A 26,622-nucleotide genomic window follows, 5' to 3' on the forward strand; every position below is an offset into this window, starting at 1 on the left:
TTTCACTTTCGCTTTTCAGCTTCACAGAGAGAGAAAAGCAAACACGAGCACGGTTTGGATTTCTAATCGCATTTGCATTTTGAGGTGTCCCGTGACACACGATCAGAATTTAAACCATTTCTGTTTACACGTTTGTGCTGTAATTGATGTGTTTGCATGGCATGCCAACGAGCCGCCCACAGGACGGGGAGAGCCGTCTCCTCCTGCTGTCTTGAGCAATCCACATCCAGCTCATCAGGGCCACCCCAGACCATCTGCCCGTTCTCCTACCCCTTCTTCCAGTTTGGAGTCATGGGCGGGCTGGAGCCTATCCCAGCAAGCACCAGGCACAATGCAGCAGCGAGGGGCGCACATCACAGACGGACTCGGACCGGGTCTCTCGGGGACCTTTGTCACGACTTTGCTTATTTAATGAATACCCCCCACCCGCCCCCCGTGGACGAGAGAGGATCTCACCTCCCTGTGTAGCCGCCTCGCTGCTCCTGCCTGCGGCTCTTCATCATGGCCTTGTACTCGCCGACGCGCAGCCGCCGCCCCTCCACGATGCAGGTGCGCTTGGGCCGCGGCTTGTACTTGTAGTCCGGGTAGCGCTCCAGGTGCTGCCGGCTGAGCCGCGCCTGCTCCTCGTAGTACGGCTGCTTCTCCTGGTTGGACATGGCTTTCCAGCGCGAGCCTGGGAGACACACAGGAGGCGCACTGTTGGAAGGTCTCCCTGGCAACACCGCGCGGGCCTGTCCCCACTCTGCCCCCCCTGAGTCAGGCCTGATGCACTAACACCCTCCCACCCCCACCACACCGCTGATCCGCACCGGTCCCATGCATTCCGGGATCCAAGATCCAGGAGCGGTAGGGATGTCCACAGCCTGGCTGGATTCCTGCTGCAATCATTAAAAGTTTTATAAAAGGTGGCAGGTTGAGATCAGTGGCAACCTAGTAACTGGAAATAGTAGGCAAGGCTGTTGTGTGTGTGTGCGTGCACTGTTGGGGTTTCTCTGCACAGCGTATTGAGAACTCCAAGCAAGATTTATTTTAATTAGCACCTTTCAAAGAGCGTACATATTGCGCGCAGCGTGAAGAAGTGACTGGGCTGCCTGCTGTAGTTTGTGGCATGCTGGGGCCTTACTGCAATCGTAGTGCTAGGAGGGAAATGAATGAACAGAGGCAGCCTGCGTGTTATGATCAGCAATTGTAGTCCTTTCATTCGTTTTGCAATCTGTTATTAGTCTGTATGCACTTTAGCCCGTATTGCCAACAGACTTCAATGACTGAACAGCAGCGTGTCGTTTCTTACAGCTCTGATGCAGGTGAAACAGAAGCCTTAACTCATAACCCTGCTTAGCAGTTAATAAGTAGCAGCAAGTTTCTGAGGGGCTGTGGACGGAAGGCAGCTCCATGTTCCCAATTATAAAACCCGGGAAGGGAGGGGATGGGGAGGATTTAATGTGGTTGAGCTGTGCCACTGCCTGGGAGCCCTGTAGAATGGAAGGGAATGTCAGTGTTCCGGAACAGGAAGAAGAGGAACGGGGAGAGCTGAAAGGCAGTGCTGAGACACCCAATCTGTGCGTGTAGGTGGGAGGGGGAGGGGTGATGCTCTTGTGCACCCTGTTGTGCCGGAGAGCAGCAGGTGTCGGTCCTAAAATAAACCAGCGTTTACAGGCTGACGCAAGCACGAGCTCACACGCCCACCTCGCCGAAGGCAGCACTGGGAGAGCAGAAGCGGGAACAATGCGGGCGGACCGGCATGTTGTTAGGGAGGGAGACAGAGGCTATAGCCAAAGATAGCACAGAAGGGCCTTGCAGAGAGAGAGAGAAATCAAAGAGCAAAGTGCAAGTCTGTGGGAGTGTAGAAGGGAAGTACAGAAAAAAGAAGTGCACAAAATAATACTCTAATTAAAAAAAACTCCAAGCCTAGTAACAAATTTAAGCCTGAGCCTAAGGTAAAACTGTACTGCCCCTGTGAAACAGCACTCTATTCTCATGTTTAATTCCCATTTCTGGAAAACTGAGCAAAGAAAAATAGAAGAATACATCTGTTTTTTGTGCACTTAAGCATGAGGATTATCAAAAGGTGATAAAAGATTTGGGCTGGAGACTGCCGAAATTGTGCAGAGCTCAAACTTCTGTCCTAGTTCATTGGAACATGACGTGAGAGAGGACAATTGCAGAATGGAACCACTGTTTCTGATTTCATCAGAATGTTTCTTTGAATGTTTCTGCTCATCTCGGGGCTATTCTGAGTGTGAGGTTATCAGTTTCTTTCACAGAACAGGTTCTGCCACCTTGCATTTGGACTGTAACTCTTTCAGTACAATTTTAGATTGGAATAATCGTAACTCTACATTAATAATAATAATAATAATAATTGCTTACATTTATATAGCGCTTTTCTGGACACTCCACTCAAAGCGCTTTACAGGTAATGGGGTCTCCCCTCCACCACCACCAATGTGCAGCATCCACCTGGATGATGCGACGGCAGCCATAGTGCGCCAGAACGCTCACCACACATCAGCTATCAGTGGGGAGGAGAGCAGAGTAATGTAGCCAATTCATAGAGGGGGATTATTAGGAGGCCATGATGGGGTAAAGGCCAGGGGGGAAATTTGGCCAGGACACCGGGGTTACACCCCTACTCTTTTCGAGAAGCGCCCTGGGATTTTTAATGACCACAGAGAGTCAGGCCCTCGGTTTTACGTCTCATCCGAAGGACGGCACCTGTTTACAGTATAGTGTCCCCGTCACTATACTGGGGCATTAGGACCCACATGGACCGCAGGGTGAGCGCCCCCTGCTGGCCCCACTAACACCTCTTCCAGCAGCAACCTTAGTTTTTCCCAGGAGGTCTCCCATCCAGGTACTGACCAGGCTCACACCTGCTTAGCTTCAGTGGGTTGCCAGTTGTGAGTTGCAGGGTGATATGGCTGCTGGCATTAACCCTTCATGGGTTTGCAGGCCAGGAAGCCTGGGCTCGGAAAGGAACTGGACCAAGCTGGAAGACGCGAGTGGTAGAAATCGGATTTCAGATTTTGTGCCTCAATTGACCAATCTCATTGCTCTGACTGGAAAAACATTCTTGTGGTTCTGCCAAGAAGGCTCACCTAGGATCTTGCTGATGCTGGAGTTGTGCATATCCGGGAAGGCCTGCAGAATGCGCCGCCGCTCGTCTTTCGCCCACACCATGAAAGCGTTCATTGGCCGCTTGATGTGTCCAGCAGAGGGCGTCCTGCCTTCTGGGTACCCACCACAGCCTGCTGCTGACAGGGTCCCTGCTGCAGAGCCAGAGAAACCAATGTTCTGTTGGTTTGTTACCACCACTACAAAGCACAGAATGATTTCTTGACCTTGAATTTTATATTCAGTAAAATCTCCCTGTATCGCCCCCATGTGGCATGTTAAGGGTACTGCAAAAACTACAATCACATACAACACAATAAAAATTCACAGTAGTTCGGGTGGGTAGCCGCGTCAGCATTGTGTAGGCTAAAAAGGAACAAGTATTGATAGTTGAAAGTTGCTGATGTATAAAGCAGATGATGATATAGCACTCGTACTATAGACATATGCCCTTTGCAACTAAACATATAAGTTATAGTTTGAACATGACTGAATGCGTCACCCTGAACAGGCCAATCAGCTTGTGGCCTTTGTCCTTGACCTATTTGAGTAAACCTTTTATTTTCCCAATTCAGTGTGCCTTGACTAAGCTGCACTAAACTGCTTCACACAGCCCAGTTAATACATGAGGCTGAATTCTCCACGTGGTTGAATTGTGGGCAAAATGCCAAGCTAACTCATTGAGAAACTATTAGCCTAAAGGGAAAATGAGGATCAAGGAACAATGGTTCAGGAGTTGTATGTAACAATGCCCAGCATAATGGCAACACTGCAACACCCCCATTTCTGCAGGGATACCTACCCTCTGAATCGCTGCTGTGGTGGTCCTCAGTGGTCCGGGATGGGGCTTGGCCTTCTTCTGTCCTCTCTCCCTGCATGGGTCCTTCTCCTTGACTCCAGTCCTGCCAAACAGAAGACAGCCTTGTCAATATAGGGCTCCCTTAGGACAAAGGCAAGACTCCTCCCCTGGGCTCTTTCAGAAGCCTGTGCATCCAAACAGTCAGCAGTATTCGGATTGCCAGTTCAGAGGCTATGGGTTAATCACTCTGGATCTCCTCCCTCAGTCACTGAGTGGTTCAATTGGTGGGGAAAATCCAATTATATAAGTGGGCCCAGCTTATGCACATGAAAGTAGGGTGGGCGTCAAGACACTTAGCACATCCTCATATAAAAAGAACCAGGCCAAAGCTTTGCTGAGAATGCAGATGTTCAGGTCTGCTGTGAAACACTAGGCAGAAGAGCAGGAGTGCCCTGAGCCTAGGGAGCATGGGTGGGCAGGGTTAGCCACAGCAGGGCACAGGAAGTGTTCTGACAGCACTGCCCCTGCTTGGAGTGGCCGTGGGCATGCGCCACAGGAAGCCTGCGACGGCTCCGTCTGTAACGGATCTCACAGGTCTCCGCCGGCCTGCGTCTCACCTTCCTGGAGGAGCTCTCCCGCTCGCCGTCGCCGTGGCTCCGCAGCAGCTGCCGGGCGTCGTGGATGGCCTGCGTCACCACGTCGCCCTCGCCCAGGAACCCTGCGTCCCAGACAGGACAGGACAGGTCAGGACAGAGGCCAGAGGGACCCGGTTTCGTGGAGCAGCCTTGGCCCGTCATGTCAAGGTCTCATTTCACGAACCAAACGGTGAACATATTGCACGCAGGAGAGGCCACGAGGGGTCTTTCAGATCCCTGATAGTAGCTCTTGCTCATCAGAAAGATTACAAACAAGAGTTCAGCCTTTCTGGCCCATTTGATAGTAAGAATAATAATAACTGCTTACACTTATATAGCGCTTTTCTGGACACTCCACTCAAAGCGCTTTACAGGTAATGGGGATCCCCTCCACCACCACCAGTGTGCAGCCCCACCTGGATGATGCGACGGCAGCCATAGTGCGCCAGAACGCTCACCACACATCAGCTATCAGTGGGGAGGAGAGCAGAGTAATGAAGCCAATTCATAGATGGGGATTATTAGGAGGCCATGATTGGTTAAGGGCCAATGGGAAATTTGGCCAGGACACCGGGGTTACACACCTACTCTTTTCGAGAAGCACCCTGGGATTTTTAATGACCACAGAGAGTCAGGACCTCAGTTTTACGTCTCATCCGAAGGACGGCGCCTGTTTACAGTATAGTGTCCCCGTCACTGGGGCATTAGGACCCACACAGACCGCAGGGTGAGCGCCCCCTGCTGGCCCCACTAACACTTCTTCCAGCAGCAACCTTAGTTTTTCCCAGGAGGTCTCCCATCCAGGTACTGACCAGGCTCACACCTCAGTGGGTTGCCAGTTGCCAGTGGGTTGCCAGTTGTGACTTGCAGAGTGATATGGCTGCTGTCATAGTAAGTAATTAACTGATCCCAAGATCTCATCCAGCTGTTGCTTGAAAGAAGCCAGGGTATCAGCTTCAAATTACAAGGCTGCACAGCTCATTGCATTTCCAATAACCTGTTGTGTAAAGATGTCTTGAAAGAAACTAAGGTACTGGCCACATCAATATGACCGTTTTCCCTTCAGCCTGTGCACAGAAGTCCTTCTGATCCATTCAGTTTTGTAGTATGGTGCTATGGCACACCTATAGCAACATGAGCTAGGAGTCCCAGTACTGAGTACTGCACATGGGATGCAGCTTTTTTTAACCTAAACTGGATTAGACTGTGAGCCAGTGTATTTCAAGTACAGTACATGTCCTGCCATTGTGGCAGAAGGAGTGATCTGTAGCACTCAAGGCCTGAGGTTAGTGGCAGGGGAAAATGACATCAGGTCTGTTACACTACCACCTCTTAGACTCTGTCAAGTCAGTTTAATGATAATTAATACTGATCAGTAGTTCAGTTCATGGAAAATATCAATAAGAGAATATTTTCAAAAGCCAGTATTTCTTTTTAATTTTGCATCAGAACTATTGCTGTTGAGGTTTCCAGGATGCACAGAGAATAAGTTCCATTTCTGTGTGGGCTGACTGAGGTATCTGAGCGCACTTTCTCTTGTTTAAAAAAAAATACTGCCTCTGTTTTGCCTTTTTATATTTCAGTGCCTCAGAATATACAATGCTAAGAACTACACACATTGAAAATGAGGCTTTCTGAGATAGGAAAGACTTGCTGCAGGTCTCTCTTCTCTCTTCTTTTGAAGGGACTTTCACAACTAGTGTTCTGCAGTATTGCTGTGAATGTGTAAAACATATCTGTATTGGAAAGCAGAATTTGTTTTTGGTGAATAATTGACCAACATCCTGGCTGATATGATGTTTAGAGTGGTCTTGTGGGATGTCATGTCACATAGGCGTAGAGACTTTAGGTGGTTGCTGTTCAAAAGGGGGACTACCAGTGGTCAAGTGGCTTTACAGCTTTTCTGGCTGACAGGTTAGTGTGCAGTTGAACAAGCTGTATCCGTGCGAGAGCCTTATCTTATCCAGACTGTGCTGGGGGGTGAGCTCGTGTGACTGACCCAGGGAGAGTGCTGTCCTGCGGGGGCTGTGCTGCCGGTCCAGGCTGGAGCCGTATCCTGGGGGCAGTTCCAGGGCCTGGGGGCTGGGGGTCTTCCCCAGCTCCAGGGGCTTGGACTTTGAAGTCAGGTTAAGTGGCTGAGGTGCTTCCTGGAAAAGAGAAACCCTGCATTTAAGTTTCCGTCAGTTTGAGTGCTTAACATTAAGTGAGTGTGGGCACATTGCACACTATGCGGTTGTAATGGGCTGTCAGCAAACTGTCCACAGAAGAATGAAGGTGGGCCAATAGGATCTGCTATTTGTTTATACAGCTATGCTAAGTTTAATAAATGAATGCCTATGCTTTCAACCTATTTTAGAGGTTGCTACTAAAATGCATGCCAATCTTGATATTGCCTTCTGCTCCCAAGGTAACACGCTGTCAGTCACAGCGAGTGCCCCAGCTCTGAGCAGCTAGTGAAGTCTGTCGCACTGCAGAGAATGAACTACTCTGTCAGCGGGATTTCCTACGGGGGTGGGCAGTCGTGTTACTGGGGTCTCCTGTGTCTGCAGGTTCCCATTCATTCTTAGCTGTTCACCTAATTCAGTTCATGAAGGCGCTAATGGGACCAGTTTTATTTCTTCCAGCTCTTCAAGGCTGTGGTTTGGAAGAGCTCGAAGAATCCCGCAGACGCTGCGGCCTGCCCAGGGCCAGGATTGTCCACCCTGGTTCTGCAGCATACTCGTGACCTGCACTCCCCAATTCAGACTAGTCGAGGCAAACTCTCCAGCTATTGTTTATCCCGGTTTTAATATCAATCAAGAACAAATTAAGCAAGAGCTTATTCTTTATGATGACTCCTTTTAAAGCTTCTGTGCTGAGTGTTTGTCTGGAAAAAATACTGAAATATGATCTTGAATTGCATGATTCTAGCAGAGTGGCACTTTCTGTAAAACATCAATTTAAACAATGCCTAAAGTATCTGCTAGGTACGTGGCATGCAGAAATTTGTAATGCTGTAACCTCATTTTAGAAACTGCTTATGACTCATGATGTCTTCAGTTCTTGCATTAAACATGGCTGGGGTCTCCTCTCTCCAAGCCAACTCACTCATGGTTTCCTACACATATGACTTCATCATAAACCACTTCTCTAATCTGCGATATGTACCAAGGATAAGAGACACAATACCTGCAGGTGGACTGGTCCACTGGACCTCTTCACAGGGGTGGAGTGTGTGTTAGGGAGTAGTTGCATGGGATAGTCTACTGGAAACAGAAGTGAACAACAACATTAAAAACCAATTCTTTTCTGAGCTGAAACATTCAGCAGAGGAGCAGGAGTCCCCAACTCTGGTCCTGGAGAAGCACAGGGTCTTCTTGTTTTTACTATACCTGAGATCTCTGACTTGGTGAAGCTGATTTTTGGGATCTCTTAGTCACGATCACAATGATCATAGGCATTGGCTGAAGTGTGGGGCTGTCCAGGACCATGGTGGAAGACCATTTCACAAATAGGACTATTATAGTTTGCAGTCTTTGTTTTAATTCAGAAAACAATAAAAAGTAACGTTGTGGTAGATTCGGCGGTGCAGTGGCTAAGGATCTGCGCCTGTGGTTGGAAGGTTGCTGGTTCGAATCCCGCGGTCGGTAGAGGAATCCTACTCCATTGAGTCCCTGAGCAGGGCCCTTAACCCCAGCTGCTCCAGGGGCACCGTATAAATGGCTGACCCTGCGCTCTGACCCCAAGCTTCTCTCTCCCCGTCTGTGTGGCTCATGGAGAGCAAGCTGGGGTAAGCGAAAAGACAAATTCCTAATACAAGAAATTGTATATGGCCAATAAAGTGGTCTTATCTTATTCACAAGTTAAGGACAATTTTAATAAACGTGACATCTCTCTGCCTTGGTCTGTCACACATAACTAAAGGCAGAAGGGTTTCATCCTACGGCTCAAGGAAGTAGTGAATAAATGTCTCATCTCCCCTTCTGCATTTAAATACAAATTTGCATCTTTGTTATGGCATCTCAACTGAAAGTTTCCACAATGGTGCTCATTGATGTCAATGGAAAATTGAGTCCAGGTTTGTGTATGTAGTTAATTCTGCACCATAACTCCCTCACAGTAATGAAAACAAAACATTTGCATGTCCTAGCCTGTGGTCTGACCCAGCCTTTCTTCTTTTGTTGATTTTTTTATGTGAATCTGGGTATTTAATGTGATGGAACCACATCCTTGTCTACTTCTAGAAAAAATGTATGAAGGTATCTTGGAAAATGTCCCACTCCATGTGAGTCTTTTATAGCCTCTCTTACTGTATTCTGATTCTATCATTTTTATGATAATTAAGTGGGGAACAACTCGGTGTGGAGACAGGTTGGTTTTTACTGCTGTTTCACAGATCTTGGATCCTGGCTTCAGTTCCAATCGTTCAATCATTTGCTATAGCAACCTTCACAACACTTTGCCACAAAGTACTTTACAGATTTCTATAGTGGTTAACAATATACAGTATCTACATAACGGCATTTGAGAATTGGGCACAGAGAAGAGGAAGATAGAAACTCCCAGTGATGAAACCTCTGGGGATCTCTGGCCCATTTATGTCTTCCCTTTCAAGATAAAAGGTTTGGAACTTCAGCATGGGGCAGTTCTATGTGGAGTTTGCATGTTGTCTATGATGGTTCTCACTGGGTGCTACAGTTTCTTTCTGCCTCCCAAAGAAATGCAAGTCAGATTAACTGCTATGCCCTGAATTGACAGGGATCGGCAGTCTGAAATTCAAGATTGAGTATGGACTCAAAAATCTTTAGATCGATCCCAAAATTTGAACTTTCCTTAGCACAGAACAATATGAATGCAGTACTCAGCAAGGGAAAGTAATGGGACCCATTTAACCAGGCATCGTAGCGAAGGTATGTTCAAAGGTATGAAGCTAGCGTTCACCTCTGAGTGATGAGCAAGAATGTGAATAAATTGCAGCAAGCACAGTCTCTGGACATCATTTTACTATTTGGGCTTACTATTTTGCTGAGTGCTCTTCTCTCTTTTGAGAAAAGGCCTTTCTCATCAAAGTAATGGAGCAAAAGGCCTTAGTACGAGATCACTGGGATTGTAGTCATTATTTCGATGCACTTTCCAGCCCTGCAAATTAGCATAGCATATGTAATGACTAAAAGTGAGGCTGATGGATTACCTTAAATTTAAACAGCTGTAAATTCATCCTTTAATGGAGCTTTACTGTTCCTTTCATGCAAGAGCTGCCATGTTTTGCAGAACGAAACAGACCCCTTGGCTGAGGTTTTGCATATCGGCTGCTGTTCAGTGACCAGTGTGTACCTGCCCCCACATCCCAGTAGATGATTTAACAAGAGTGAGGAAGCACTGAAGTTCATGAGGTGTGCTGTTAGCATAGGAGGGAAATTTGATGCATGTGCCCATAGGCACTATATGGTATTGGGATTGGCTTGCACACTCTGAATTGGCTTTCAACCCTCCTGCATATGCATAATCTCCTAGTGTTTGTGGTTAATGCTAAGGAACATGTCATATAACCTAGGAATCTGACTGTATTGATAGATGTACGTGAAGAATGTCAAACAAGATCAGGCATCTTCTGAATTGCTTAGATGAAGGGAGGCCTAGTTCTTTAACTGGAAATGAAATACTGAAGAAATTATCTGTCCTAATTCCATCTTTGTTTAAAAAAATACATACATATTGTAGACAGGAGAGCTGTAAATTCTCTTAACATTTTAAATAAGAAATGTTTCCATAGTGAGGAACTAGGCAAGGTGCAGCTCACTCACCTGGCTTGCAGGGAATGGGCTGAATAGGCAACCCCATCTGAGGGTCAGAGGTCACAGGAAGTGGCTGTGCATTGTGATGGAATGCGGGAATCATCACGTAAGGCATATTCACCTGCTAAAACAGGCCACAGAAAAGGTGTTAAGGCAAAGCCACTTGAATTGGTAAAGGACAGTGTAGTAGTTCAGTGCCTTTCTGCAACGTGTGAAATTAAATCAAGCTTCACGATTAACCAGTTTAGTCTCTGGTAAAGGTGCAGCTGGGAGGATAAGTACCTGTATTTGCTGTTGGAGGAGGTTTATTTTGTGCTGCTGTTGAATCAACTGCTGTTGCTGCTTTGCAATCTGCAAGAGACATTTTAAAATAGTTCAATAGTTCAACATTTTCCTTTAAAACGGACAAGAAGAGTTGCTGGTTCCGGCTCTACCAATGCATCGAGCAGCACATCTCTAACAGGAAGAAAATTAATTCTTTGAGACAACATGATAAAGAATTTTTCTGTGATCTTTGTTTTGTACATTTTTAAAATCCTCTGCCTTTGTTCTTTGATTTATTCATGGAACTACGATCCTTTATAAGTCTCCCATGCTACATACAGTATGCATGTTGTGTCACCTTTCTTATACTGTGCTCGTAACTCAGTCACCTGTGGTCTCTATCATTCTTCACCATATCTCTGTTCCATAGCGTGCATCTGTAGTACTTGGATCATTCCCATTATGTAGCACAGCAGATTTTCGTAAGAGATCTTTCTCCATGGAGCGGTGAGCACTGCTGAAGAATGTCCCCCAGCGTTACCTGTTCCTGTTGCTGCCTGGCCAGCTCCATCTGCTGCTGCTGCTTCTCGAAGAGCAGGGCTGCCATGTTCCGCTGCTCGGAGTGCGCGCTCAGGAGCTGCTCCCTCAGGCTGGACAGCTGGTTTATCATCACCACCAGCTGGAGCTCCTTCTCCGCCAGGCTCTCGGGGGTTCCTGACAGACAAACGGAGACAGGGTCAGTGCTTCGGCGGTCACGAGATCTTGTCCGCGAGGGAAAGACGGAATCCGGGCAGCTCTTCTACATAGATGCATCTACTTCAGGCTCAGTCTAACGGCTGGTGGGCAGGTGAATTTAGGTCAGGAAGAGCAGAAGGGGTTTCCTCACAGAGCTGTGGAACCAACTACCTGCAGTCACATTGTTGTGGTAGAAGATGCTTCAAACAGCCTGACGTGTTACCAATCACAAAAGTAGTTTATATCATTTGAGGACCTATTTATTGCAAATTCTGAAAGCAAACAAAATTGGTCGAATATGGTGAATCCAGGTGCTCCTTACCTTTCAGTTCTGCACTGCTGGCTGAGCTCTTCCCCAGCAGTTTCTCCCTCCAGTCGGTGCTCAGCAGCTTCTCAATGGTCGGCATCACTGCACAAAAACAGTCAACACTCAGTATGTATCTGGAACTGTGCCAGGCCTAAGAGGGACTCCAGTGCCAAAACAGAGCCTAACAAACCATGCACTCAAACAGACCTGGCCTCTGAACTGTGTCCTGAACCCAGTTAAATCCAGCTTATATTATTTTTCCTTTTGCAAAGATTAAATCAGCTGAAAAAAAATCCATACCCTAAAAGATCAGGTAAACTATATTGGCTAAATGGAGAGTCAAGACATTCAAGAGAACCTGTTTCTTGCATGTAGCTCTCTAGCATAGAGAGGCAGGGCTGTGTCTCACCCTCGCTGATGTTGCGGTGAAACTCCAGCCTGTCCGGTCCCCTCTGTGGCCCGTCCTGCCCACATGGGCTGTGTCTGTGCATCCTCTCCTCTCCTGGTGAGCCCTCCTGTAGGGACATAGCAGCTTTGATTAACCTTGCTGTAGATCTGACAGGGCAGGACTCCCATCAGTTCTGATTATTGATTTGATCTACAAGTAATATCAGGTTTATGCAGTTGCATTTTCTTATTGATTTTGGCAATGTGGAACATGGTCATCGTCTATGGGAACATGCACACTAGAGGGAGCTAACATCAGCACCCACCAAGGGAGTGCAGGCCAGTCTTAGGGCGTCAAATTGCTAGCCAAAATACTACATTTCATTCACAAGCGTGGGGATCTCCAGTTCTGGTTCTACAGAGCCCTAACCCAGTGTGTTTTGTAGGTTACCATGAAGTCTCCAATTATTAAATGAACAATTCAGTAGAGAGCTATTAAACACAACTTGTTAAATTCACCACACACTGGGAATTACAGAACTCCTCTCCCCCAAACACGCGTCCAGTCCCTTCACACACACATGTAACAGCATGGTCCTGTAGTGACCATGGAGCCTGATGTGCTGTGAATGAAATGGACAAATCCATAATAAAATTTCAGTAGGGCTGGACTCTGCAGTGCAGATCCATTTTAAAGAAGAGCGGGTCTTTAAAGACTCCCGTGCGTTGGCCGGTTGGGGTTTTACCGAGGGCGTGCGCACGTTGCGGGGCGTTCCCGCCTGGCTCTCGGTGCGGGTCGCGGGAGCAGGAGCGGTCCAGTCGCACGGCGAGGCTCCCTGGGGCTCCCGGCCCACTTCCCCCTCCTCCTCTTCGCACTTCACGCCAACCATCATCACATCCCTGCTGGCCTGGAGAGACGGCGGAGTGGGGCTGGGTTCACACATCCTGCCAGGAACATGAGGGGATAGGGAGAGAGTTCCATCTTGGGTCTCGGACACAACAGGTTCAAACATAGCATATTACAGTGACGTAACCTATAATAATAATTGCTTACGCTTATATAGCCCTTTTCAGGACACTCCACTCAAAGAGCTTTACAGGCAATGGAGACTCTTCTCCACCACCAGTGTGCAGCCCCACCTGGATACTGCCATGAAAGACATAGTGCTCCAGTACGCTCACCACACATCAGCTATCAGTGGGGAGGAGAAAAGAGTGATGAAGACAGTTCATAGATGGGGATTACTAGGAGGCCATGACTGGTAAAGGTCAAGGGGAAATTTGGCCAGGACACTGGAGAAACACCCCTACTCTTTTTGTGAAAGATGCCCTGGAATGTTTAATGACCACAGAATGCAATAACACAGTTTTAGGTCTCATCTGAAGGGCAGCACCTTGGGATCGCAGGATTGTACCATAATGCCCTAGCGTGTTTTACCTGAAGCCAAAAACGGGCCGTCTCTCCTTGTGTTTTATATATGATTAAGAGCTTCTTATTCTTCATCTGATCTTAATCCTTTATCTTCAAGAGCCGAGTATGAATTTAAGCCTTGTTTAGGAAGTTGGAGAAGTCTCTGTTGCCTCAGAATACTTCTTAAGAATAACCAAACCACCACAATGAAAACTCTACTGTGGGAAAACTGGTAGCAATAAACACTCCAGACTCTGTGTTCAGCTAGACACTCCTACTAATAGAGAGCTGTTAAAGTCGGTTGCTTACTGTGTAACCAACTGCAGCTGGTCTGTCAACAGTAAAGACAGAGGAAAATTGTTGCCCTGTCTGAACAACTGCCTTGAAGTTAAGGACTATTTATTTTACTCCAATCCAAGTTGTTCATGCCTTTTAAACATCATCCATCAAGTTCACAAGGATTTTAGAGTAGCTTTCTTATTTCTAATTGAAAACATTATAAAAAAGGTACTGGTTTTTGCAGTCAGCACTTTGAAAACTGAGAACAATAACCTGAGCGCTCTGTGCCAAGATCCTATTGTTTTAACCTGTGCTGTGTAATATGACCCATGTAGTATCAATAACTCCTCACTTCTTGCAGAGGATTCGGATCAGTTACAGTTTAACAAGCCTTAATCCCAAATGCCTTGGAGAAAAATGAATTTGCAAGGAAAAAAGGCAATATTTGTGACGCATTTATAAATAAAATTCTTTGAAGTGCTTCTGTACATCAACATTACACTCCAACGATACAATGCTGATATACAGTACAGAGGTCTAAGCCTCCAATGTCAGAGAGAGGATTCACAATCCCCCTCAACCCAAACATTGCTGATCAATCCTGCAACGGAACCCCATATTGGCCTATCTGGTCTGACAGGTTAGCAATGTAAAAAACAGCTCCCAGCAGCAAGCTCTTCATTCCAAAGGTCTTTGTCTTCAGAGTTGAACAGTGAAATTAAGGCCCCAACCCTTAGTATTTGTTTGAATGCACTTGATGTGCAAAGTTACTGTAAGGATGTACCATAAGGATGATGGGAGCCAAACCGTGTATTTGACATTTTGCCGAAGAAAGCCTTCATCAACAGCAATTCAAGACGCAGAAGGGGAATATTTTAAATCGCAAATAGAAAGAGGACTGTGATTCTCTCTGTAGGCAGGCAAAATACTTGAAAGGTTCTGACCACATAAATATACCTTTATAGAGCACATAGTCATTGGCCTGGGGGCCTCTTCTTTGTATGATTAGCCACAATTAGGGAGTCCTACTTTCAGCTGGTGTGCATGGTGTACATGCATCACACACTGTGCATACCTCAAGATCGAGAGCTCAATGCAGCTGACAGTTTAACAAGTTTTAATTCTAGAACTAGAAACCGATTAGTGTTCAGGGAATTAGCATCTGACTTGGGAGCCGGTGTGTTGTGGAGAATGCAGAAATCGCAAGGTCAAGGCTGGCTGGAATTGTAAAATGGAGTGATGCGTCGCGATTTTGCAGGCCCCCCAAAGTATTCTCGTGACGTCAGACGTATATGAAGCGGTCTGCTCTGAATCCTCCTGGAGGGAAACTGCAGAACCAACAGAAACACACCAAAGCAAAACATCGTAGGTGAATGGGGGAGGTGAAGAAAAGAGTTGAAACTTTTTTTTTTACCAAGAAAATTGCAGAAAATAAACCTTAGCTTAGAGAACAGAATGAGAAGCCCAGCCCTGTGGCTATACAGCACTGACACTGCTGGTCTTGTCTTCAGTCTCTCCTCCCCCTCCAGGCTGAAGTCTCCAGTCCTGGTCCTGGGGGGTCAGCATGTCTGCAGGTTTTCCAGGTCTCTTAAAAGCACCACTACTGGGAAGTACTGGTATTTAAACTGGTCCAATTAATCCAATAACAACCATAATCTTCTTAAGAGTCAAGATGGTCCTCCAGGACCAGAATTGGGGATGGCTGCAGTAGAGAACCAGGACAGCTGTGTTTGTAAAATAGTCAACTGGCTCATTCATAGGAGCGAGATAAATCTCCTTCGACTTTCATTAGGTTTGCAGAAGGTAGGAAGGACTTGCACTGGCATGTATATTGGGGAAATTTGACTGAGAACACAGGAAATAGACCCTATTGTATAATGATTAGGGAGCACATTGTAAATTGTAAATTACAATGTGGCATTGTAAATTGCCACAAGCTTCTAAAAATGACAAGAATACCTGAATTACTGGTTGCTTTCTGGTTCGTTATGTTTTTATTTCTGTTCTATCATCAAGCTGATTTGCAAACGATCCAAGCATATTGGCTTCAGTTGTGTGTCTTGGCACTTTCTTCCTTAAAAACGACAAATCCTTTCCCACTGTGGGTGCAGATTCAGTGGAGGGCCTGACAGCAGGAGGCTGAAGTAGAATCTCTCCGATGGGGTGTGGCTGCACCCAAGCCGAGTCTGGAGAGATCCTCTCTTGTGTGCCAAGGCTGTGCTCTCTTGAGAGAGCTCAGCAAAAACTTGTGCGGTAGCGTTGCGTGACTTCCACCCCTTCCCAAGCCCCCAGAAAAAGACTGTTTCGGATCTGCCAAACATTTTCTTGCAGGTTCTTCCGGTATCTCGAGTGGCAAAGGAAGAAGCATTCTAAGAATTGATGTTGTGGAATAAATCTAGTTGGGATCACTTTTTTAAAGCTTATGTATTTTTTAAAAGCTGTTTGTATGTAAGAAGGTCTATCCACACCTGAAGTGCAGCCCCAACCCGGGTGACGCACAGAAGCCATTCTGCACCAGCAGCCCCGCTGCACAGTGGATTGGGTGGAAAAGTGCAAAACTGCTTCACCAACAGATTTAAGAGAAAACTTTTAGGGAGGCCAGGCTGTGCAAACAGGGCGGAGATTAATTAGCCAGGACTATTCTTACAAACAGTGCCGTGGGATCGCTAATGACCCAAGTTTAAGATCTAATCTCAAGGACAGCTCCAACTTTAGCACCGTGTCCCCAGTTGTTGGTGTAAAAGATCCACCTGCTGGTCCACAAACACCACTTACAGCAGCAAACCTGGTTTCCTGAGCAGGGCCTGGTAATGCTGTGGTCAGTTATCATGTGGAGCTGTCTGTCTGCATGCATGGATGTGGATTTATTTCCTGCTAATATTGAGCTATCCCAGTGACAGGTTATACTGGAGATGGATGTGATCCTGTCAGCCCTGTGTCTTTTTTTAAAGGAGGAAAGAAAAACAAAACCAACAAACCCTAAAAGTACAAAGAAAAAAATCCATTGTTGCAGAAAGAGGAACAAAGGAAGTGTGAACAATAGGCAAGAGATGGACAAAAGCAACACAGTGCAGGAAGCAAGGCAGAGTAATGATACAGGCCAGGAACAAACCAATATCCTCTGTTTAAAAGGGGGGAATGGGGTCTACCACTATTACACTATCAGGGGTCTCCACTGCTTTTAAATGTTTCTTGAGTGTAGCAGCTTTTTGGGGACTGAACTGTCACCAATAAGAAACTGTACCATTCCTCCTCTGTGCTGAACTGTTAATTTGCGTCCATTAACTGTAAACTGTCAAATTCTCTTCCTTCTCCACATACAAATAAAAAGTTGTATATTCGCTATATGTTGTAGCACAAAGTCGTTACAAAATGACACCCAAGTTAATTAAGGACACCGATATATTCTCAAATACAGTCTATATACCCCAATGATAAGCGCAAGTAGAGAGGCCAAGATAAACCTTGTGTTCCCATAGTTGCTCAGGGAATGGGAAAATCCGTTTGCGTAGCACTTCGTCACCTAATCCCAACCCTGCCATCACTTTATTTCACAGCTGACCAGAGAGCACTGGCTAATTCAGAGGCCCACCTGGAGTCCTCCAGGGAGCGGTCATCCCTACCTGGGTCAGTGAGGAGCAGCTCCAGGGCTTCACCATGAGAGTCAGGCGAGAGCTGGCCTCTGGGCATTTCAGAAGCATGTTCAGCAAGACGCTGTGGAGCCTGTGAACAAGTGCAGTCCAGGAGCCTTGTTTGTGTCTGACTGCTCAGCTGGTATCCTGCTATTCTTAGTAGCCAGGCAGGCTCCTGGGGCCGTTCTTGGCAGTACCACCCTTTCCTCAGCACTCTGTGACTTCGATGCTATCTCACTTTCCCTTCTGTTCATGACTTGATGGCGGGGGGTGGCATGCCTGCCTGCCACAATGCATTTACAAAAATACCCACTGCTGCAGACTGGCAGGCCAGCCCGGAACCTGGTAAGTATTTCTGGATTTGCAGGTCTGTCTAGCGGGCTCAGTGCAGAAACGGATAGGGGTGGCGGGGCTGGCAGGCAGTGTCTGGACTCTCAACATTGCGCACATGCGCCAGCTTGGCCCGGGCAGCGAGAGAAATTGTCACAGGCCTTGGACAGGACTTTTGCATGTAGCTGACCTTTCTTTTTTAAATCAGATTTGATAATGGTTTTGGGGAAAGCAGAAATACAAGCTTTCCTTTTAAGACCAGTTAATAATAGTTTTTTATTAGTTTCTCTGTACATAGAAATAGCGTTGTGGAAAAGCAAGTGCGATTGCTCAGAATCGCTTGGAAATTGAGTTCACGCAGTTAACTCTTTAACTACATCTCCCAGCAAATCATGACAGCTGACAGAGATGGAGAAATGAGAATGTGTCCAAAATTATTAGAAATGTACTTTGTCTGCAAGAATAACCCCTGGACTGCCGGCACTAGAATATACATTTGTAATCAAAGTGCAGTTTCATCAGGCTCAAATGAAGTCCCCCCTCTCTCTAAAGACTTGATGAAGCACTGTATATTGTGATATCAGAACCTTCCAAAATTACAACCAAGCTGATAAGTGGCAACTTCTTTTGTTTGAAGTGCCCACTGGAATAAAATATTGATTTTGTTAATGCTACCAAGCTTCAAACTGTCTTAGCTATTGCTTTCTTGTTAATTAAATACCCCTCTGGATTTTCATGGGGGAAGAAAAATTAACAACAGAATTTAAAAAAAAATCCTGAACACTTCACGGGGGGAGGGGGTTGAGCAGCTCTGGAGACATGAGGGGCGCCCGACATGTATATTTTTATCATCGCTGCTCTAAAAGTCATAAACGGCAAAAAGATTTTAAGACTGGTAACGCAGCCTAAAACTGCCCCCTCCGATTCTTCAGGTCCACTCTTTCTGCATCTGTCACACTTCCCTGTCTTGTTCTGCATTATGCCATCCAGCTTGCCTTGTGCCCTCTGTCAGCAGGGGCGATCTGCTCCATTGCCAGCCCGTTGGCTGGTGTCCTCCCAGCTTCATTCACCTTCCTAATTAATTTCAAGCCACGTCCACAGTGCCCCACATGCCCCGTCACTCCCAATTATTGCTCAGCATCATCCACAGGGCAGCACACAGGCAGAACCGCATGGAACCATTTTCCTCTCCTTTGAAATAAGAGGTCTTTGAAGCCTTAGTACATTAAACCAGGGTAGAGCATGAGCAGGACTCTGGACTCGTAACTGGAAGCATGTGGGTAGCTCAAGTCCCAGGTGAGACACTGCTGTTGCACCCCTGATCAAGGTACTTCACTCAGTTTGCGTCCGTAAAATTCCCCAGCTGTATTATTAGGTACAAATGCAAACCGATTTGGGTAAGAGCATCAGCCCAATTTATCTTTTCAGCATTACTGGTTCTACCAATCACACTATCGAGCAAAAGAAAAATTGTTTTGTTTTAAAGTTTTGCATGCAAAAGCTCACAGAAAGAAAATGCTGCTGCGTAGGAAAAATGCAGGTCCCCTTACCAACTACAAACACAATCGAAACCTTTGTTTTCTGATGCACGTTTAAAAAAAAAAGATCATTCGTAGTGACATTTCTGATTCTTGTATTCTTGTAGCACCTGTATTACAGTGTAGCATAAAGGGCTCGCACTGTGTCACATTTTGTAACTATGTTACAGCAAAGATACCGTCTATGCAAATGCCACCCGATATCAAGATATCCACTTTTCTAACTGCGGTTTTCTTTTTTTAATTCAAACCAGACACGTTTTTAACTGGACAAAAATGATGAATGGTGCTCAAACCAATCAACATTATGGGAACACTGACGGACACAGTGCCTTAGCACCCCTTGCAGGTCGTCTCTTGGACTACAAGAAACCGATTAGCCCTGAATTAATTCCATAAACTTTAAAGTCACCATCGAACATTTTGTGCATTAAGAGAGACCTTATTGCTGAATTATTAGAAATGATTTGGCAATATGCCTGAGAGAAAAGGGCATCTAACGCTATCATCATCAGGTCCACTCAGCTGCCAGCTGAAGGAAAAGAGAGCAGTGGAATTCTCACTGCCTAATGTAGCTCCACCGGCTTTCACTAAAAATAATGGCAATAAAAGAGAGGGGGGAATTCACCATGATCCAAGCACTAATTTTAGCACCAGTGAAACGAAAGGTTACCAACCTCTAGAGTGCGCCGTTCACTTCTGTCCCTGGGCTTGTGGCTCCAGTCTTCTACCCCGACCTTGTGGGGCAGCAGCGTGGGTCGCTGGGGACAGGGAAGCACCTCTCGGTGTCCTGGGACCGAACCGAGAGGGTGTGCGCCGAATTTCCCCGAGTGGAAAACGGCGGGTCTGGAATCTTTCAGAGCTCTGAGGTCAGGATGCACGTGCAGCCGGGACAGATGAAATGACAGGGCAGCCTCCGCGATGACAGCATTTGCATGAAATGTACATCCAGCCCTGCTTGGGTTTTGCAATGCCCTAGAGAGGGGACGGCTACTGGGCTTTCCAGAGGGGCGCAGTAACTGGTACTGTGCAGAACTAGGGGATTCTGAGCAACACGGATCGACAGACTCCCTATGTTCTCCACTCTGGGTGTAAGGGGACCGTCAGCTCTGGAATTCTATCCCAGAGGATATCGGAGATATCCACCTACCCTGAGTGCACTTAAATCTAGACTCAAAACCTTTAGTTGCAGAAAGGATTTTACTTAGTGTCAGTGTCTGCTCAATTTTCTAACTTCTGCTGCACTTCTACTCTCTTGTCTTATATGTACTTTGTAATTTGCTATCATTGTAACTTTTTTTAAACATTTACTGTAAAGTGCTTTGAGGTGTTACTTTTAAAAGGTGCTCTATAAAATATTTTATTTTTAGTGTGAGTAGTTTCCCCAGCCTTTTTTTATTCTTGCTTTTCAAGTTCCTGGTCATGAAAGTGATTGCTAAGACATTTATTTTTTTTTCCTCTGGCCATCTCTTTGATGACGAGAAGTGCAAATGCTAGCTTTCAAAAACTTGCAAAGGGACGAGCTGCTTTATTTCACTCCCTAACCTTCAGCAGCGGTACAGGGGTTTTGATACAACTCGATACCTCCTGGGTAGAATTCACCCTCTCATCTCCCCTATGCGGAACCAACAGAATCTACAGCAGCAACAGCGAAAGACTTGCCAGCCACTTTGTACCAAAGCCTTGCTCATTGTGAGGAGGAGCAGGTCTTTTCAAGTCCCAGCCAGGACCCTTTCACGCTATGACAACCCTTCTACATTGTTCTTCTACTGCTGTCCCTAATGGATTACATTTGAACAAAGAGCATCACCACGTGCACACAGAAATACAATTAACCTGTTACAAAAGAGCTGGAAAGAAAATGACGAGCAGGAGTAACAAAAGGGGAGCGAGTTCTTGGAAGTTAGAGAACAGAACTTGCTGCCATCAAGTGACGTCTATAACAGGACCACAGTCTGTAGACAAAATTATGAGCTGTACCCTTGGACTGAGAATCATTTATACAGGCTATTTTTTAGGATACAACAGGTCTTGTTGTCAAGTTTGTATAGTATGTAAGTATTGCAACTATTTCATTAACTGACGAACAGGAGTGACTGAGCAGTCATTCATAGCATCCAAGGAGGAGCCAAACTCCATAAGCTATAAAAAGCATAATAACAAACATCTGAGACCTTTTTTTGGTTGTGGAATGGGTCGCAAATTCCTAAAAGGAAGGAAAAAGGTTCAGAATGCCTTGGGAGTTTAGTATTTCTGCTGTACTCTTTTGTTCTAGGCTGACAGACCAAATGCTCCAGGAAATAAATGGTTATGTAAAAAAAAACCTGCATACTTTATGCAGATGAGAAGTAAAGTAAAGCCATTGGGAATCAAGCAAAAGCAGGCTGTCATAAGGTAATCTGTTGTTTTCTGCTTTTTCCTGCTCTGTCACAGGGACAGTCCCACTCTTTCCCCTCCCTCTGAAAGTGACAAACAAGAAACCGATTTTATCACAGTGACTCCCAAATCACAAAAGATAAAGAGACATAGATATCCAAACCCCAAACCTTCATTATCAGAAAACAATTTAGGAAAATTAGTTCAGTCTACAAAAAAAAAAACAATTATACCTAAAACACAGGAAGCTACAGGAAAAAAATGTATACTTACTGACAAGTGTGAGTTCTCAGTGTGTTTAACACTTGGTATTCATCACTTTTTTATCTCCAATAATGCAGGTAAACTAGTTTGATGTCTCTTGTAAGTTCATTGATTACCTGTTTATTATAGTATATGAACAGTTCCAGCAAACTAACAAGACTTCCCAAGCTACAAGCATAACTATTAACGCATCTGGTGTTCTTAGATTAATTTATTCTCTGGAGATCCTTAACACCACTTGCAAAGATGAGTATTGGATACAAATGTAAGACAGAATAGCAACTAGGTTCAACTCAACAGTACTTATGAATTGCTTACATTGGTGAACAACACTGTTGGAGACAGAGGATCCAACAAGTCTTTGTATGATAAAAGCCAACCTCCAGTTAGAAGATCCCTTGCTTTGTTGAATGTCTGTCTAGTAGCCCTAAATTCCTTTGAAAAGGATGTAATGTACATTACAAGGAGAAGTGATTTTACTTTTACGCTACAGCATGGCTACACCCTTATGAAAGTTTAGTCTATATTTGCAAATTTACTACAGTATTTTTGCATTTCTGTGGTTTTACCGTAGCCTTCACTTGGTTCCTGTGGGATTTATCATATATTCAGTCTTGCTATACTGGACCATGGGAATAGCATGATATACCACAACAATTTGAATGTTCAGTGCAGTAGACCATGATGTTCTTATGGTCTAGTGTGGTAAAGCACATGAGGGCTTGCCGACACAGAGGAAAACTATGGTTCATGAACTGGGAACATACTACTCACTCAAATAGCTTCTGGTGTTTAGATGTTACTTAATGCATTATCAAAAAAGTGTAATTTAGTCATGCATGCATTTCAGCTCAAGCACAATACAAGGCTAACTCTATGCTATCTATTGCTTTAGAGTTCTCTGGGAACACTGGAAGGTTCTCAGCATCTGCAATGTGGCGAAAAGGAGCTGTTAGCAAACGCAACAAACTGACCACTTAAAACCCAATAGTTTCATGCAAAAAACAAAATAAAAAGACAAAAAGTTAATTCAAATAAATCAGCTTAAGTGGGTCTGAAATATGATGGTTCCGGAATAGTCTCAACCTGTGCCCTCTGTAAAAGAGGTTAGATAGCAAAATCTATTATCCTGCTTTCTCTGCACAAGAGCCTCATTCTCTTCCTTATGGGTGAAGGGTTATCTGCAGCATTCATCCAGGAGAAAATAAGTGAATCTGGACACTGAAGAGCAGGAGGACAAAATGCTATTAGGAAAACAAAAGCACGATATGAACAGAATAAAGGAAAGGATTCTTCCAAGAGCTTCCCACCCTCTTCCCCAGTTCAAATAAGAAAAAAAAACATTTTATACTTGTGCTTTTTGGTTTAAATCCTAAATCGTGAGCACTGGCTTGGTGGGTGTGGTGTACGAGTGTTTATATGGTTTTGTTTAGGAATAAGGGATTGCAAGACCGCTGTTCTGAGTGGCCTGCTCACATCCCCCTAAGCACTTCCCCGGCTGGTAGAATCACAGAAAAGTAAATAGGGACCTTGAATACAAAGCATTGCAGCTGTTTCGTTTCCATGGCGATGCGGCCTGCTTATTGTGCGCCGAGGAGGAGAGCGCAACAGGTACTTAACGGAGCCTGCTGGTCCCAGTATTGTGTGCGTACTGGAAAGGAAGGGTAGGGGGGTGGGCAACGCACAATGGATAAAACCTTGTTAGAGACGCATAATTAGAGAGCGCGCTCAGTGGGAACACAGAAGGGCATTGTGGGCAGGGAATTAAGGCCAGCTTGCTGCTGTAAAGTGCTTTGCTACTTTATGAGGTTCAAAAGTGGAATTAATCTTTCCTGTGTTTCTGTTTTGTTGCTTTTCCTTGTGCAGAACAAAAGTCACCATTCATTTCCAGTTATTTGTCATATCAATATCAAGATACTCCAGACTCTGGTTGTTCTGACCCTAAAAAGTGATATTTAAATGCATTTGCTATAAAGATTTATGTAATTAAAGATTACATCAGAAAAAGAAAGGATTTTCTGCATTTGATTTTGGAGGTGTCCCTTCACCTGAGCATACTTTCTTAAATCCTTTCCATCTAAAGCAAACAGGACCACTACATCATGTCAGCCAGCTCTGTTTACACACTGGAGAAGTATACGTGCCACAGAACACCAGTAATTCAGGACAGAAAATTCCACCTGTCTCTTCTACTCTGTGAGTTATTGATAAATCCTGGAGTAGTGACTCGGAACTCAGCAAATACAATAACATGAAAAATGTAGGAACAGATCATGCACAAGTAAAAATGTTGCAATCCTTTTAATAACTAGAAGATTGATTATGGTGTTATTCGTGTTCTTTGCCAGAACATTACTAGGGAAGAATCATGATGTATAAAATGACCTGGTCTTGGTTAGTTGCACTATTACAATACAGTGCAACTAACTGAATTGACTATTAAAATACATGTAAAACATTGTGAAATGTTTTCTAAACATGGAAAATGTTACATGAACAAGTAACAGCTTCTCCCTCTACTGTAATTTCTGGAGAGCTTTTGCATAATTTTATCAAAATGCTCAGCTGAAGCCTCTGGTGTTAAGGGAGCAGTGCCCTGGCTGTTCTCTAGGGTCTAAACAAATTACCCAGCGCCCTTCTCGAGGCACAGAAACAAACAGGACACCTCTATGGCACTAGGCCTCAGCAGGAGGAGGAAACAAGTACTGTAGGAGAGCAGGACAGGGAGAGAAGAAAATAGACAGGGAGACCTGCAATCCGGTTATTCTCCTTCAACTGGAAAAACTCCCTGTGTGGCAAAAATGAACATATCCTCTGTGCTCAAGCGTGACCAGATTTAGTGCTTAACAAAAAACAACACGGATACAATTACTATCACTGCTACAGCTGTTCAAACACACCATAATTGTAGAAAACATTAGTAATAATTCTACATTTGCCTCATTCATGCAGTGGTTTCTGCAAGTCAGTGATTATTTTCAAGTCTGACTTTTTTGCCTTATCTCGGGATTTACCATTAGTCACAATGGGATGCAGGCCAATGCAAGTTGAGTTCATAGGTTAAAGTAAATGTCATTGCTACTTTCAAACACAAGTTTGTTGGGGAGTAAAAAAAAATGTAGATAAAGGATTATGTACAAAGCATTTTAAAGTTCAAGCATTTACGAGAAGGTGAATAATTTACAAGAATCCTGAAGACTCTTCTTCATCACCACAGTCACTTCTCACTCTTTCTCACTCTTTCTCTCAGCCAGCTGTACTTCTTGTCGGTCTGTTCTGATAAAGAGGAGCTGCTGTGCGCTCTGTGTGACTGTGTGTGGTCGGTTTGAATCACTGTGGCAAGGCTTTTCACTTACAATCATGGAATTTGTAGAGGCCTGTTCACCTCTTAGGGTTCCATTTGTAAATGACAGCCCACAGGCTCTTATTTTAGAAGCCCCTTGCATCTCAAGATCTACTGTTCCTCTCTGTGCAGTGACAGTTCCTCATAGCACACAGCCCACCTTTAACATAACAAACAGTCACACCTGACCTTTTCAAATGTTTTCTACTGCCCTTTAGCTTCGGGGGTGGGTTGTTGATGTTAGATAATTGTTTCACCTGGAATCTGTGAAGATTCAGGGAAATGAGTTTACTGATCTTCGTTCTGCTGATATTGGACCTGAAAGAAAAGACTGTTGCAGTGTGTTGGAAATTTGCTTAAAATCTACCCATCTTTTAACTACCCATTGGATAAGAACTAAGACTTCCAATGAGATTATCTAACTTTATTCCCCTGAACAACTTTTTTTTTTAAAGAATGGAACATTGTAATAGTTTTTTTTTTATTAACTTAGAATTTCATTTGGTTTCCCTTGATATACTTATGTGAATTGTAAACATTTTTTGCCTACTTTATTTAATTTTTGATTAAATAATGGTGAAATTGTTATGCTTAGCAATAGCACATAGCACTAATTGAAGTATTCTCGTGCAGAAGAAGAATTCAAGGTAGAAGTAAAATGGCAATTGGCATAAATATCACGTTACATCAATTACTGCATTTGTTGCCATTGTGAGAAAATGATCGTTTCTATCAAAAGGAGGAAAAATACTGCTGATTGTAGGGTGAATTACCTCAGTGAAATGCACACACAACCACGGTGTGTGTCCTGTAATTAGATCATAGCCTTTGAGGAATTAAAATGAGAAGACTAGCAAGCAGTGACATTCTTGTAGACAACAGAACATGAAGAAACCTCCCATGCAATGTTCAAGAAAAGTCTTGCTTTTTATCTATGGTCTCCTTCAGGTCCATATGTTCAGAGTGCCAATGTCAGTGTTTTGCCAAGATCTACTACAGTGAGTCATATGAGATAGTTGAGGGAGATTTAACACTCCGCTGCTTCCTGGCAGTCATTATTGGTTAATTCTAGGTCTGTCTCTAGATTTCTGGGCCGTGCCCTCTCTATAATCTTGAACTGTATAGTTTCTTCATCTTATGCGATAAAAACCACACCATCGAAAGATGGATAAACAATGGCAGCTGCTCGGCATGCCACCTCGCTCTAGGTGATGGGTCGGGGGAGAAGATGTGCCAGGCTGCGCTATGGCACCGTGGCGTACAGGCAGGGCTCGCAAACGCTCCTGAAGCGACCGAGGTGAGGAGCGAAGTTTAGGTAAAACGAGAAGCAAGAGCCTCCCGGAAACAAGGTGGGATTCTGCAGTCACAGATGTGTATCTATGAGGAGAACAACCGAGGGCACCGCCTCAGGAAACTTCTGACATTTGCATGTTG

General features: G+C 44.9%; 1 protein-coding gene across 6 annotated transcripts in view; it reads right to left on the bottom strand.

Moving 5' to 3' along the window:
• Window positions 1-26,622, bottom strand: part of sox13 (SRY-box transcription factor 13) — a 41,614-nt gene that overhangs the window by 3,222 nt on the left and 11,770 nt on the right. For 2 of the 6 annotated variants that reach the window (XM_069190354.1, XM_069190356.1), the window contains exons 2-13: window positions 12,762-12,960; window positions 12,038-12,143; window positions 11,644-11,730; window positions 11,128-11,300; window positions 10,605-10,673; window positions 10,332-10,446; window positions 7,717-7,793; window positions 6,548-6,695; window positions 4,531-4,631; window positions 3,917-4,016; window positions 3,099-3,269; window positions 457-673 (exon numbers count right to left, since the gene is read on the bottom strand). In XM_069190354.1, coding sequence (XP_069046455.1) covers window positions 457-673; window positions 3,099-3,269; window positions 3,917-4,016; window positions 4,531-4,631; window positions 6,548-6,695; window positions 7,717-7,793; window positions 10,332-10,446; window positions 10,605-10,673; window positions 11,128-11,300; window positions 11,644-11,730; window positions 12,038-12,143; window positions 12,762-12,959 — 1,562 coding nt within the window. In that variant the 5' untranslated portion in view covers window position 12,960. Of the gene's footprint in view, window positions 1-456; window positions 674-3,098; window positions 3,270-3,916; window positions 4,017-4,530; window positions 4,632-6,547; window positions 6,696-7,716; window positions 7,794-10,331; window positions 10,447-10,604; window positions 10,674-11,127; window positions 11,301-11,643; window positions 11,731-12,037; window positions 12,144-12,761; window positions 12,961-17,328; window positions 17,876-19,882; window positions 25,628-26,622 lie in introns of those variants that run through there. The other 4 variants (XM_069190357.1, XM_069190355.1, XM_069190358.1 and 1 more) reach the window with 4 other exon arrangements.

Source organism: Lepisosteus oculatus, chromosome 5, assembly GCF_040954835.1.
Source record: "Lepisosteus oculatus isolate fLepOcu1 chromosome 5, fLepOcu1.hap2, whole genome shotgun sequence".
In the NCBI taxonomy this organism is placed as follows: domain Eukaryota; kingdom Metazoa; phylum Chordata; class Actinopteri; order Semionotiformes; family Lepisosteidae; genus Lepisosteus; species Lepisosteus oculatus.